The sequence below is a fragment of the Magnolia sinica genome, chromosome 8 (genome assembly GCF_029962835.1).
Source record: "Magnolia sinica isolate HGM2019 chromosome 8, MsV1, whole genome shotgun sequence".
In the NCBI taxonomy this organism is placed as follows: Eukaryota; Viridiplantae; Streptophyta; class Magnoliopsida; order Magnoliales; family Magnoliaceae; genus Magnolia; species Magnolia sinica.
In genome coordinates this window covers 76564482-76580716 of record NC_080580.1, presented here as the reverse complement: position 1 = coordinate 76580716, position 16235 = coordinate 76564482, and the positions used below count along the sequence as shown (strand labels likewise).

Here is a 16235-nt window from a genome sequence, read left to right as displayed (position 1 = left end):
CACATCCTCAAAGTCAAGTAAAGAGCATATAGGTGTAGGGTTGAAGAACTTCATATGAGAGGTAAAAAAATATTTTTTTCAAGAAAAACAAGCAACAAAGATAACCCTTTTGATTTGGAGTATAGCCAAGAAAGACACACTGTACGGATTAAGCGAAGAGTTTGGTGTGTTCGATTGGAGGGAGATGAACAAAGCAAACACAACCAAAAGGATGGAGATGGGTATACTCAGGTGGCCTTTGATGAAGAAGAAAATACAGAGAGTGATGATGAAGATTAGAGGAAGAAAGGCGGTTAATCAAGTGCACAGCGGTAAAAAGAGCCTCAACCCAGAATTTAGGTGGAACAGATGACTCAAGAAGCAAGGAACGAACCACATCAAGGAGGTAACGATTTTTCCTCTTGGTAACTTCATTTTGTTGGGGAGTATGCGGATAAGTCCGTTGAGAAATAATCCCCTTCTGTTAGAGAAAATCCTAGAATTTGTTGGACATGTATTCCCCCCTAAATCAGAACGTAGGATTTTGATGCTGGTAGAAAATTGGTTCTCAATTAAAGCCAAGTATTTTTGAAAGACACGAAAAACTTCAAATTTCATCCTTATAAAATATATCCAAGTAAAGCGATTGTAGTCGTTAATGAAGGTAACGAAATACTTGAAATTGGCATGAGAGATCACTGGTGTAATCCCCCAAACATCATTATGAAACAAATTAAAGTAATGAATAGAGGGAGCATCATGAGTTGGAAATATAAGACTTTTGCTCTTTCCCAATTTGCAACTAGAGCACTTAAAATCAACATCTTTAAGAGAAAATGAGATTTTATTATCCATCAAACCATAATTTAATATAGAGAGAAGGGTCCTAGAATTTGGATGGCCTAACCGATTATGCCACAATTGATATTGACTCTTGACATAGGTACAAAATAAAGAGAGCACACTTGAATCCCTAGGTTGTGTATGGAAGCGAAGAGGGAAGAGTCGTCCGCATTTAGGCCATTCGCGATTGTCTTCCCTGACACCTGATTCTACACAATGCAACCAGAACGAGAGAAAGAGACATGGCAATCAGTATCGACTAATTGCCCAACATAAATAAGATTAGCATATTATCCAAGCGAATAAAAAATATTTTGCAAGGATGGAGAAGAAGAGATATCACAGATGTCTGTGATGGGAAGACAGTCCCCATTGGCGGTATGGACTTGCAAATTTCCATCATACTTTTTTACATTGACAAGATTGTTAGAGGAAAAAGTCATGTGATTAGAAGCACCAGAGTCAAGAAACCACAAGTCAGAGAGAGATTGATGTTTACTAGTGAGACCAAGTGCAGAGAATGCAAATAAGATCATCTACTGGACTGTTTCAAGTGTGAGAGAAGGTGCTGCTGACTGTGAAGGCATGAAAGCTGAAGCCATGAAGTCAAGGACTATATCATCCACACAAATATGAAAAGCTCGAGGATTTCGATTTTAAGGGCGTTTTCGACATTCAGAAATGATGTGGCCCTGTCCTTTATAATAATTGCAAAATTTCTTCTGACACTGATTAGCAATATGGCCAAACTCCTTACAACTGTAGCATTGGACATTGATCATATTCCAAACCCGTTGTTTTCCTTGTGCGGCGTATGCAACATAGAGAATATTGGGGGAACCTTCCTGCTATTCCAAAGTTGTTTAAGTCAAGCAACGCTGCTCCTCCCTAAGGAGTTCATGCAAACAAATATCCAAGGATGGTAAGGGAGTCCTGATCATGATGTGGAGCGGACATTTTCAAACTTATGTTGTAGTTTCATCAAAAATTGGTCTCGCTGAGTAGTTTGATTTGAATAGTCTGAATAGCTTTTAGAGCATCATTGGAGACTGACGCATACACAATGTTTGTATATTCAATCCATAAATTGACAAAACCTGAATAATACTCCTGAATCGACATATTTCCTTGAGTATAGTTGGCGATTTCGTACTCCAATTGAAATCTTTGAGCCGAACTATCTTGATTATACACGTTCTTCAAATAATCCCACATAGTTTTGGCTGTCTTATATGGTCGAAGATTGAGAATAATGGTGGGATCCATGGAGCTTAATATCCAGCTCATAATACGAGCATCCATTGTCTCCCATTGAATGGCCTTTGCTAGATTAGTGGGTTTGGTGTCAAATCCATCAATGTGCCTATCATACCCCAAACTCAGAAACCGGGCTCACAAAATTCCCGATTACCAAATCCGGTGCCGACAGCCTCCATAGTACCCCATTCTCGGCTCCCAGCGCCCATACACCAGATTCCGATCCTGGGATCCTACAAGGAGAATTTTCCAACATACATTTAATTTGTAATAAGCATAACCACAAGTTTACCCAAATCACAAAGGCATCATCATCATCATCATTTATCAATACAGTGCTGAAAGGGAAATGCATATATTGAAAATCAAAGCTCCAGTAGATAGCTGCACCCTCCATGCTCAACGCTGCTGCAACCTAATGCCACCTGCATACATCTATTGTGCATAAGCTTATAGAAAGCTTAAAGGGTGGTGTAAGTGTGCGTGCAAGGTAAGTGTCAAGTATGCAATATCAGAGCAATGTGAAAATATGCTGGTAAGTCCATAAATACCATCAGCCTTATCCAGGCTATGCAATGTAAAAAAAATAATAAGCCAATATCATATACTGAGGAAGAAATATAGATCGGCTATATAATACAAAGACATAATAAGCCAAATATCATATATTGAAGATGCAATGCAATATGCGGTGCGAATGAAATAACTAAACTAGAGTGTGAAGTAGGGATGATAGTATGTAGTATCACAAGCTGTGGGGTCCATCACAAGGGATTTCTATCCAAACCAGTCTCATGCCTAAATTTGGATAACTAGACTCAATGTGGTAAACTCCTGATCTTAAGTTGGTCGCGCACCCCAACCGAAATCCTGGCTATTGCGAAGGTACACAACAATTAGCTGTGCACCACCAGCCCCAGTGGATAGTGAATGAATGAATGAATGAATAAGTAAAATGTTGAGTATGCAACTCCTGCTCAATAAGTCCACATATCAGTACTGTACATCTCTGGGATCATCACTAGGGTCTAGTACACTCTACACGTGATCACTGCCCACTAGACGTGCAACCATACAAGTGGAAGAGACCTTATTATCCGCCTAGCCAGTAATCAGCCAATATCTACCCGGTACATCGATAGAGGACCCATTTACGAGCTGATCAAACTCAACCTAGCTATGCCCCCTACCCTCAGGCGGGTAAGGCCACACCCCCTTCCAACCGACCACGACACAGTGGGACACGCGGCCTACTGATATTCGACACTCGGGCACTCATGTATCCACTCGGTCTAGAAGTTGGAGCGTCTCCTGGCCACAGAGGTTTAGGGACTTTCACCCAGGGATATCCATGGTACCCCATGTAGAAAAAGATTTTCGGTGTCCCATCTGGCCATCCACGATATGCCTATGGAGGCTACGACCCTGATATCGCTAGGGCGTATAGTAGTTATATCACAAAATGCGATATGCATGAGTCATACCATCTTGTCATGCATTAAACCTGCGTGTACCGTGCGCTCATGTGAGATGACTCCTATCAGGGAGTCCCATGAACAACCTGTCCTATGGCATATGCGATGGTTAATCATATCTCATAGCAAATATGCAGATGATGCGTATGTGCATGTATCATGATGTTATGCTGTCACATACTCATAATCAGTATTGATAGCCAGTATCGATAATTTGCCTATATGCAAGGCGGGGTCCATAGATGAACAACCGATCTAAACCAAAATATAAAGATCGTCCCTCGACCGTGGATATGCCAAATCCGGTAGTACGGAGTCATCCATCTACGGCGATGATGAACCATGCAACATCAATGGGGCCCAATGATTTGGGTTGACCTAGAATAATGAGAATGGGCCTAACAAAGGCCTAAGGAATGTCACAATGTGGACATTTAACCATCATCGCCCATTAATGTGGACATTTAACCAACATTGCTCCCAAGGAGTGACCCACATAGAGCTAAATGTATAGTGGGCCCATAGCCTCATACAAGGGCCTAATATACATCACCATGGGCCTCACTCATGGGCCACGTATGCCTCACATTGGGCCTCACTCATGGGCCTCATATGCATCACATTGGGCCTCACTCATGGGTCTCATATACATCACAAAAAGCCTCATCACTTGGGTCATGTGTACATCTCATTGGACCTCAAACACGGGACTCATATACAACAGTGAGCCTCTCACACGGGCCTAATATACATCACAATGGGCCTCATCACTTGGGCCTAATAAACATCACATTGGGCCTTACTCATGGCCACATAAACATCACATTGGGCCTTACCACATGGGCCATATAAATATATCGCTTTGGGCCATATCATTGGGCCACAAATACATCATATTGGGCCACACATAAGGGCCCATGGGTTAGGCACAAGGGATGGGTAGTGAGCTTGCAATACATACATCAAGGTAGGCCTAATGGGGCAGCCCATAACTAAAAAAAAAAATGGATGGGCAGCCTGAATCATACATCACGGTGGGCCGCACAAACGGACGACATAGATATACAATACATACATCACGGTGTCCCTCACGGGGATGAAACACATACTTTCAAGGTGGGGGTCCCACCTGTCCAGCAAAATGGACAGCGTGGATGTAAACCACATACATCAAAGGTGAGGTCGACACGTCCAGATGGATGGCTGGGAGAAACACAAACATCATGTGGCCCCCACACCACCCCGTCTAGATGGATGGTATTGATAAAATACATAAATCATGGTGGGTCCCACCTACCCTGGACAGATGGACGGAGTGGATATAGAATAAATACATTAAGGTGGGTCCCACCATCAAAAGAGCTGGATGGTGTGAATACACACACAGACCCACAGTACTTGTTATTGTCAATACAGCAGCTAAACAGCCGTGTAAGGTACACCGGCCGATCAACTTACATAGAGGTGGGTCCCATGTGGGGCCCACCATAATATATATATATATATTTCATATTATAAATATTATATATGTTTTTTTAAGGGCTCCATCTAGCATCCAGGCCTGGACGAACGGCTTGGATGCAAGACACATGCATCACGTATGGGTCCACACATCCACATGGATGGTGTGGGTGAAGCGCATACATCACGTGTGGGCCCCACAGATAGACGATGTTGATAAAGCACATGCATCACGGTGCATCCCACCGTCCAGAAATTTGGACGGTGGAGATCAAACACATATATCATGGTGTAGTCCAGATGGACGGTTTGGATACAAAATAAATATCAAGGTGGGTCCCACTGCCCACACGTGTGGCATGGGTCCCACACCTAGAAAACGGACAGGTGGCGTGCATATAGCACATGCGTGAGATGGGTCCCACCATCCAGGAACGCTGGATGGTGTGGATATATACATCAAGGTGGACTCCACCGTCTAGGGTTCTGGATGGTGGATGGTATGAATGAAACACATACTCCATTGGTGGGTCCACACATGTGGGACCCACCAGCCTTTCTGGAAAAGGCTGATATTTGTGTTTTTACATATTCCAGGGGCGCTGGACGCCTAAGGAACGGACGGCCCTGGATGGGGCGTGTCAGCGTGGACGGCATGAATAAAATGCATACATCGTGGTAGGGTCCATCCGGGTGGGCCGCGCAACCTCATCATCACCAAAAGAAATGTGAGAGAGAGAGAGAGAGAGAGAGAGAGATACGGTGTAGTTGAGGGACCCCGCCACTATGGGCCCCTCTTAGATCACAACACATACATCAAAGTGGGTCCCATCATAAGTGAGCCCTAAATCAAAATCATGATCTAGAGCTACGAACACCCACCGATTTCGATTCTTCTAGGCTCCATGGACTCCTTAGCTCCTAGGCTTTCCCTTTGATGGCGGAAGATGAAGATTGAAGGGTGGAGATGAGAGATAGAGTAGTAGGGAGTGGGCCACACTTGGCTCTTCTCATGGAAAGCTTGGACGTTGGCTCTCTCTTGGAGCTTGGGAGAATAGGTGGAGAATGAGAGAGAAAGGGGATGTAAGGGAGAGGGATGGGTGATGGATGGAGTGATGGGTGATGGGTGATGGGTGGTATGGGTTGTGTTGACTTTGGGTGAGAGAGGGATGAGTGTGATGTGATATGTACTTGACTTATACATTAATTGATTGATTTGATATTTAGTAGAGATTCTCTTGGGTTTTGCAAATGCACGGCGTTTTTCTCAAAATAAACGCGGACCCACATCTCCTGGCCTGGGTATCGCATCGGCGTGAGAGATACGGCGTTGGAACTGCGGCGACGGTGTGGTCGCAAGGGTACAAGTATCAGGTCGAGTTGACTCAGATCGACAGGATGCGACTCAGGGTCGCGAGCAAATGCTACCTACACATCGCGGGTCGCTGAAATTTAATTGGGAGGACCGCTAAAGTCTACAGAACGGTACGGACTAAGATACAGGCCTTACAGTGCCTCCATAATTCCTTCCCCTTAACATAGATCTGGAATTGAAATGCCCAAGCAAAATAATTCTTATCCGAAAATTTGATGCACATGAACTTAGATTCTCCATAGGTGAGTTGTAAACAATATCAAGAAGAAAGAGAATCAGATCAAGTGAATCTGATGCTGCCCACGAATGCCACAGAACTAGCGGCTAAGTACCTCCACGCCTTGCCAAGATCCAACTTCAAAGAGCCAATGATCGGATATTATGAAAATATCCAAGAAGATAACCTCTTTATGCCCAACGAAATCACAAATCGCATAAAGATTGTTCTAAGACGATGGCAAGATACCTGACTCTGATACCATGTTAAAACCACAACACACACACGACAAAAAATTATAAACACAAGAAGAATGTTTGTGGTGAATTTCTCTGTTTTTATCTGAGAGCTCTCCCGTCCATAATATAGATCTTCTACCTTCTTTATAGCAATCTAGTTCCCCAATTCAGGGGTCAGTTACATTATTTACAGCAATCTATATTCCCAGTTTAGGGGTCAGTTACATACCTTATTTAGAGCAATGCAGATCCTTAAGTTAGGGGTCAGTTACAAGAGAATATTATAAGGATGTCTAAATACGGTATGTACAAATGTGATATTCAGAAATCTAGTGAAGGTCTGCCGGTATCTAAGATATTCATTACTGATACCGTTGACATGAACATCCTGAATATAGATTCTATGTGTTTGAGAGACAGCCCACACCCGAAGAAATCGAGAGCAGGTTTCCTTATGAGCTCTCTTCCGCCACACTGGTCAATTCACCCTCGTTTCATTTTCCATTACGTATGCTTTTCATGTCATTATTCCGTTTATTATGGTCTCTCTCGAAATGTCATTTTATGCAGAAATAGAAGCATTCATCTTTTACTTTTGATTTTGATATATACTTTTTCTTATTGTCATACCAAGATTGCTCTGAATATCACCCATATCCCTGACCCACTTTTGCGACTAGCCCTTTCGCTCAAGAGTCATCATCACTCGACTTCTTCCTCGTCTCGTTAGAAACTAGTGTCACAGTGGTATCTCCAAGCTTCATTGTATTATTGTTATACAAAATGTTAATGGTGAGATGGTCGTATGACAGGGGAAGCGATGCTACAAGTATCACCGCTTTTATCTTCTTCCTCTACCATCTCTCCGAGCCTTGCCAACTTGCTGCATATATAGCTTTATAAATAAGTTCGTGTGCTTTAAGAGATCATATAATTCATCCAATTTCAGCCCATAATATTGTTTCTTCATGAACAATTTTAATTCAGGGACTCTAACATATAAAAGTCTTTTATCTTCTTTTACATTTTTTCGGGAGATTTCTCATTTAGGACACTGTACATAACTTCATCCGATTGACACAAATGGATTGTGCTCATAGCTTTCTCCTTGAGATCGCCCAGTCATCATTTGACGTCGTGTCAGGTTTTGTTTCTAACAATGCCTTACTCAACCATTGTGAAACTATAATATCACTGATCTTTCACTGCTATAAACTAAAATTATTATTCGCATCAAATTTATGTATATCGAATTTTGATCCTGACATATTCACTGAATCCCAAACGTCTAACTTGGCGCCAAAAACCCTATATTAGAATTATTTTAGGAATTCTCTTTTTTGACTTGGAGTTTTATAATATGATTTTTCTTGGCTAATTTTCAAGATTCATTTTCTTCATTTCATCATAAGCTTTTAAATTACTTCGCATGATAAAAACACATATAATTAAATTGAGTTAACACTAATATGCCAGAAAAGGTAATATATGTGAATGGTTAAATATGCAATATTTGACTTTCAACATCGGTTCTATATCACACCACAATGAAGCGTACCTGAGCCATAACAACCCGGATCAAACCCTGGGTATTAGAGTTCGGATCTAACATTAATCTTTATTCGTGTGCTTTGCAGGAGCATAATAAAATAGATATAGAACAATGTAATAATGTAGGATAACCAAACAAAAAAATCAACTACAAACGCAACGATTTTTAATGTGAAAAACCTCTGTATGAAAAAAAAACCACGATACAAAGTGATAGAGATCCATTACAATCAAAACCTTTGAGTTGTACAAACTCACATTCTTCGATTACGAAATTGCCTGATATCTCCTTACGATGCGTACCTCTAGGAAATCCTATATCCACCGAGAAATTCTTCCTAATCCCTATGCAAGTGTAGAAAACCCTATCCCTAGGCAAAACCTTAGCCTCTTGAGAGAAAACACCTATATCTTTTCAAGCCATATTCTAAAAGCATGCCTAAATACCCTATTTTGTGCAAAATCATGAAACTCGACAGTCGTACCATGATTGACCATGAATTACACAACGAGTCACGGTTGGCCTTGGATTCGCATGATCAATCATATAATGTAGAATGCAAGGCATCTGCACAACCTTAGGTCATGATTAAAAGCCATTAGTCTTAATTTCAATCCATATAATTTATCTATACAAATTATGTTAGGAAAACAACTCTATTACAAGAATCCATGAATATGTGTTGCATTGATACCATATTTTCATTTGCTAATGATTTCAAAGCATATTAGCTAGAATAAAACCACTGGTCTTAAAGGTACTCAGGCAATGCACCATGCAACTTCACCATCCTCACAAGTAGAAAATTCATACATCTGAAGGTTAAGCAGGTTACACGACAGTCCCTCATGTCAAAATGCAACGCATGTACTTTCAATGTGATATTATCATCGAATGAAACAAGCACATATAAGATACATAAACAGTGAAGTGGCTCAAGTTATGAGTAATATCCATAATATTTAATAATCAGAAATGCTCACACACAATTAGTTGCACGTCCAGCTAGTTATAATGTAGGGCCTACTATGATATATACATGACATGTTTTCCATCCAACAAGGTTGCCCTACCATGAAAATGGGATGCCTCCAAAATCAAGTGGATCCAATATAAAGTGGAGCATACCATACAAGACAATAAACAACCACCCAAGAAACTCCACATTCACGCGGTATGCATCCAATGGTTGGATTGACCTAATGTTTGGGTCATCACATTTTCATGGTGGGACAACCTTATCACATGGGGGAGACATCATATAAATACCATAGTGCCTCACATGCCAGCTAGTTAGACATACAACTAGTGTGAGCATATGTCTTTAACAACATGCACCTGATCTTCTACACGCAATATTCATATCCACCAAATAAGAATTCAGCGATGAGCGACTCTGAACTTACATATAACATGCCTCACTTTTGGGTATGAGGTACAATTACAATGTAAACATGTGCGAGCACCCTTATAAGTCTTCCATTCGATGAGACCATTATGATGGCAGTTTGCCATAGAAGTGGATTGCATCTAGCAGGGTGCTTGACACTTTGTCCATCGTTGTTAAAAAAAATGCCATTTATACATATGTAGCTAGCCATAGAAGTGGGTTGCGTCTAGACAGGGGGCAAGACACACCATCCACGGCTATTAAAAGAGTGCCATTTATGCATCTATATAGGCATGTCAAAGGTAAAATTGTCATTTTGATAGGGGAATCTTTACATTTTAATGGTGGGTTCCTAAGATGATGCATGCATATGGCGCAGTTTCATTAGTGTTGAATGGAGGGTACCCTAGCTGTGCTCTATCATTCACCACCATTTAAAAAATGGTGGGAAACTAACAAAGGAGAATGGATTATGTGGGGTGCAAGCCTCACCAAAGTCCGTGTGTGGTCCATGAACTTTTGCAAGATCATTTCAGGGCATGAACAAAAAAAACTAAAATAGATTCAATTCTCAAGTGGAGCATAACATAGGAAACCATGGTGACTGACCATTAATGGGTCACACAAGTTTTTGATTAGGTATAATAGTTGTGTTATCCTTTCATCTAGGTTTATGTGATCTTGTTAATAGATTGGATAGTCAGTAATTATAACGGAAACCTTATGGTGGGCTTTAAGAAATTTTTGATGGTAGGCTATTCAATCACCATTGTTTCTTAAAATATGGTTTATTTGAGATTTGGATTTTCTTTATTTTTGGACGCTGGTCCTAGAATAATATGAAAAATAGATGTACAATAAGAATATAAATATAGAATACATACATCAAAGTGGGCCCACGACAGGGTCTAGACCGTCGGCGAAACTATCCTTACCCATTTTACCAAGAAGATCAGCGCGATAGTGCGACTATTGTTGCCGGGTTTGAAGTTTGTTTTTTTTTTCTTCAAAATTTAAATTTAAATTTAATTTTTTATTTTAAATAATTGAAAAGCCTTGGGAGTTTTTCATACCATAGCCGAGGTGCGGCCCATCGTATTAAACGGTTTAGATCACTGAAACATGGCCCGGGATCCGACTGCTGCAGTCGCGGTGTAAAGAGAAAAGTTCACCGTGATTGCGGCAAACTCACGTCCTAATGTATGATTAGAGAGATTTTACACGCGTGCAGTCGCGAATGGAGAGATGCGCGAGAATATTGGCATTGGCTTGGGTATCGTGCTGAGTAAACTGTGGGCCCCAACGTGATGCATGTGACTAATCCAATCCGTCCATAAGTTTTTCCAGATCATTTTATACTATGATGCAAAAGTTGAAACATATCCAAATCTAAATTGGAACACATGACAGGAAAAAGTGGGGATATCGACGTCTTCTATTGAAACCTTCCTAGGGCTCACATTGATGTTTATTTGTCATCCAACCCGTTAATAATATCAAAAAATACATGGATAAAGGGAAACCACAAATATCATCTTGATCCACTAAATCTGTAGCCCCCAAGCAGTTTTCAACGGTAGGCATTTACTCCCCACAGTTTCCTGTGGTGTTGTCCACTTGAGCTCTTAATATACATAAATTTTGGATTCAAACAATAAAATTATTTGGAAAAACGGATGAACGGCGTGGATAAGAAACGCATTAAGGTGGGCCCCACAGTTTACTAAGCAATAAGCAGGCAAACCGCGTCCGAGCGGTCGTCTGGGTTTTTCTCGTCGCAATACTCTTCTGAGCACCGGCAGGGCACCATTGTTAACCTGCGCCCACCCCCATCTACACAACAAAACCCGAAGCTGGCAAAATTGACAAAACGAAAAAAAATAAAATAAAAGCGTAAAAGAAAGGAAACCAAAGCCCAAAACCCTAAACTGGACTTTACACAGAGAGGAACCCCTAAAACTCTCTATCTCTATACCTGCATCTGTCTATCTACTCTTCGAAACCCTAACTGTAGGAACCCTAATGGCGTCGAAGTTCGGGATGGCAGGAGGGATTCCGGAGCGCCGGGTGCGTCCGATATGGGATGCTGTCGATTCCCGCCAGTTCAAGTCCGCTCTCAAGCTCTCCACCGGCCTCCTCTCCAAATATCCCAGCTCTCCCTACGCCCTTGTAAGTTCTCCTCGTACTTCCATGTCTTCTTTCATAGATTTTACATGTGGGGCCATGGTTATGTGATCCGAACCGTTGGTTTATTGTATTTAACGTGGATGGGCCGTGCTCCAATGGTATAAACCTCAATCTAATATCGTATTTTGTTCTGGATCCTTCTTCGAGGGAGGATCCCTTCCTAGTGCATGTGAGGCATGGCAACTAAATATAGAGAAAAAGATAATAACAGAAGATAATATCCTAACAAAATAACAACAAGCTAACAATCGAATAGTTAGACTAATGCCATGTGTCCCCAGCCAGCTGCAACTCCTTTAAAGAACCTTGGCCTCACGGTTTGAAATATGGAAAACAACATTGGAAATGAGAGTACTCTTCATAGGTTGCATCCTCTTTTGGCAAATTAGAGTAATGCACCAAAACTTCAGTAATAGCCTTATTGCCTCTCTTGATCATCCGCCTTTCCAGGATAGCATATGGTTTTGGCTGTATCACCCCTTCATCTGTAATAGGAGCAAGATGTGGCGCCTGCTCTCACACCTGTTTTTTGAGTAATGAGACATGAAACACTGGGTGTAGCTTGGACTCTAGGGAAAGGGCAAGCTTGTATGCTACCAGGCCCACACTCTGAGTTGAAACAGCCCATAGTAATGGGAAGCCAACTTCTGATTGGACTGCATTATGAGTGTGGACTGTCAATAATTTTGTAGCTTGAGAAAAACTATCTCCCCTAATTCAATTCTTGTCTAGATTGATGCTGATCATATTGAACCTTCATACAATTTTGGGTCATAAGAAGGTTATCTCTTAAGGAGTGTAGTATCCTATCTCGATCACACAATTCACGATTAGAGCTGTACACGAACTGAGTTAGCTCGGTTAACTCGCTCGACTCGACTCGACTTGACTCGGCTCGAAATTGGGTTCGAGTCGAGTAGAGCTGATTTTTTGAGCTCGAAAAAAATTTCGAGCCAAGTCCGAGCTAGACCGAGCTTGACTCGACTTGGCTCGGAACTTGACTCGATTCGAATTGATTTGACTCGAATATTAAAAACCCTAAAATCTAAACTCGAACTTAGGTTGTAGGCTTGAACTCGAACTCGGCTCGAAAGATCGAGCTCAAGCTCGGCTCGAGTTGGCTCGAGTTGCTGACCGAGCCGAGTTGGCCAGTCAGGCTCGAGGATCGAGCCAAGTCGAGTTAGAGCTGGCCAGTCAGGCTTGAGGACCGAGACAAGCCGAGCTCGAGCTGGGGTAGCTTGCTAGCCGAGCTGAGTTGGGCCAAGCTCAACTCTGTTTGGCTTGTGTACAACTCTATTCACGATCAACCTGATTAACACTAGCAGTGAGTGGTAAGTATGAATTGATGGTGGAAGGTAGGATGCCATAGACAACCTCAAAAGGAGTCATCTTAGAAGTTGTGTGATAAGTGGTATTATACCACCACTTAGCCCAAGGAAGCCATTTTGCTCATTGCTTAGGATGATCTCCTACAAAGCATTAAATGTATGTTTTCAAGCATCGATTAAGGGTCTCCATTTGTCCATCAGTTTGTAGATGGTATGTTGTACTCATCAGTAGTTGTGTCCCTTGGAGGGCAAAATGTTCTTTCCAAAAATTGCTGATGTAGATGGGATCACATGCTTGCGCAATTGAGCTAGCTGTGTGGGGGTGCGAGAGAGCACAAAAGTGTGCATATTTAGTGGATCGATCGACGGCCACCATCATAGTACTCTTACCATTTGACTTGGGTAGTCCCATTAATGAAATCCGTGGAGATGTCTTCCCATTCTTGCACAGGAATAGGCAAGGGTTGAAGGAGTCTTGGTGGTGACGTTGTCTCATATATGCTACGCTGGCACATGTCACATTCGTCCACGAACCTCTTGATGTCCTTCTTCATGCCTTTTCAATATAGATTTTGGGATAGACTTGTATGCACGAAGGTAGCATGAAGGTAACCCGAATGGCTCGCCGATGGCCAGGCATGAAATTCTCGTAGGATGTCTTCCTTTAGAGATAAATTTGATGGTAGGACTAGCCTCTCTTTATAGAACAACTTGTAATTGTGCAGTGAATAACTTGGCGTAACAACAGGGTCAGCTTGGAGCTGTTTCATAATCTTTTGTATCTTCGAGTTCTTCAGGCACTTGTTCTTAATGTCGCCGAAGAAGGGAAATTTGTGTATAGCTATAGCAAATATGGAACCATCAGGTAATTGATGTGAGAGATCGCCCACTGCTACGTTTTCCTTCCCTTTGTGATATACAATCTCATAATCAAAACCAAGGAATTTTGACACCCATTTTTGTTGTTCAAGAGAAGACACCCGCTTACTGAGGAAAAATTGCAGATTGGATCTACTTTCTCATGTGCTATCATGATGTGTTATTCTTCTAGCTAGGTTGTTGTGCGGGGATTGCCCTTTTTTGTTGAGTTTGCCTCCATTCCTCTTGTTGTGGACTGAGTTTTGTGGTTAGAAGAGGAGGATGCTTTGCCCTCTTTTGTTGTCCGCTTCCATCCCGCTTGCTGTAAATTGAGTGTCATGGTTAGATGAGGAGGATACCAGGTTTACTTTGGTGAATGTGGGTCAAAGCTAGGGTTAGAGGCCAAGTCTTTAATCTCATCTTCTCCTTGATCATGAACTAAGTCTCTTAGTCTTAGCATAGAGGGAGAGGAGGCTAATTTTATCCTTAATCTTAGGTGCATTTAAGAAAGGGAAAAGTTGGTTATAGTTTGTGTTGTGATTTTCATTACTCCAAAGAAGCAAAAAGGTATAGGGGAGCTTAAAAATCTCTGCATTTCTATTAGTTATGTGGGGAGAAAATCTAGGGTCAATTGGAAAGGGAAGGGCTATTCAAGCAATTGTCCCAAGACGATAATTTTATCGTGGATTATAAGGGGTTTGGGTAGTGAAGAGGAGAAATTGGCAGCAAAGGAGATGGTTAAAAGCTACAAATTCCATGCCCTGTTGATCCAAGACTAAGAAAGAGGCCTTGTTTATGATTGACATTAGGATGCTTTGGGGCAGCTCGCAATTTGGGTCCGTTAGCAAACCTTTGGAGGGCAGATTGGATGGGATTCTAGTTGTTTAGAATTCTCAACCGTTGCAGTTTGAGAATTCTAGTCCTAGGTGATACCTCTTGGCTTTATTCAAATCTTGGAGGATGGAGCTCGATAATGTATGTTAGTGGTGTAAGACCCAAATCATCCTGTTGTTAGACTTGATTTTGGGCTAAGTTGGATTGCATTCCCTCAAGTTGGGGTGTGCCCTGGTGTTTGGGTGATAACTTCAATGTTGTGAGATTTCTTATTAGAAAAGTGAAGGGTCTACTATTATGACGAGTATGAAGCATTTTGCGAAGTTCATTGGCAAGCATCTGTTAGTAAATACCCATTAGGAGCTAAATTCACTTAGTCTAATGGTCAATGTATGAATAGACTTGTTCATTTCTTGTTTGATGAAGGGTGTGGTAGATTGTACCCTTAAGGCAATCTGCAGATTGCCACGCACTTCCGAGACTCGTCTTCGATTACAAATCAAAGTGTTTGAGCCCAAAGCATCTCTTGTTCAAGCGAATGCGGCTTCTTCATTTGAGCTTCAATTTGATGATGAGAGGGTAGTGGTCCTCTTTTTTTAGGTGGTCAACAGTTCTAGGTTGATGTTTTTGGCTAAACTCAAGCTCAAAAGATTGGAACTTTGTTGTTTTCGGACATTTTTGTTGGGTGAGAGAATTTGGTTGAAGTTATTGTGCCGAATAGAGTAGAGGAAGCTAATAGTATCTTTGATGCTAAGAGGGTTGAAAATTGGCCGCCCATGTAGATCCGCAAGATGTCCTCAGAAAAGAGATCTATTTGTGTCAAAACTCATGGCTGAATTGGCTGAAAGAGGGGTATTAGAATACAAAGTTCTTTCATGGCATCGCCTTTTGCCACAGAAGGTCTAATCATGTCGAGTCCTTTAAAGAAGCCTATGTGGTTTCTCTGATGAGGACGTTCGAGGGTCCATTCCATTGTTAACTTCTTTAGGCAGTCGTATGCATATGAGTTTTGTTCAAGGCCGATTCTAGGTGGCTTATGATGCAGTTACTAGGCTATTTAAATATATCAATGCAGGAGGCGTGCGTTACCCGTGTCAATGTGGTTAGATGAAGGGTACGGGTTGGGTTTTTAGAGGTTGAAGACCTTACACGTGTTCGTGACATGTGTAAGTTTCTTGAAGGAGACATTTGGACTATTGGATTGCGAGGATGGTGTGATCGGACTATTAGATCATCACAT

At 41.6% G+C, this 16235-nt stretch overlaps 1 protein-coding gene across 1 annotated transcript in view; it reads left to right on the top strand.

Annotated features, from left to right (window-relative positions):
* Positions 1-11583: 11583 nt before the first annotated feature.
* Positions 11584-16235, top strand: part of LOC131253456 (N-terminal acetyltransferase B complex auxiliary subunit NAA25) — a 70685-nt gene continuing 66033 nt past the window's right edge. The window contains exon 1 of the mRNA XM_058254445.1: positions 11584-11957. Within this exon, the coding sequence (XP_058110428.1) occupies positions 11811-11957 (147 nt within the window). The 5' untranslated portion in view covers positions 11584-11810. The remainder of the gene's footprint in view (positions 11958-16235) is intronic.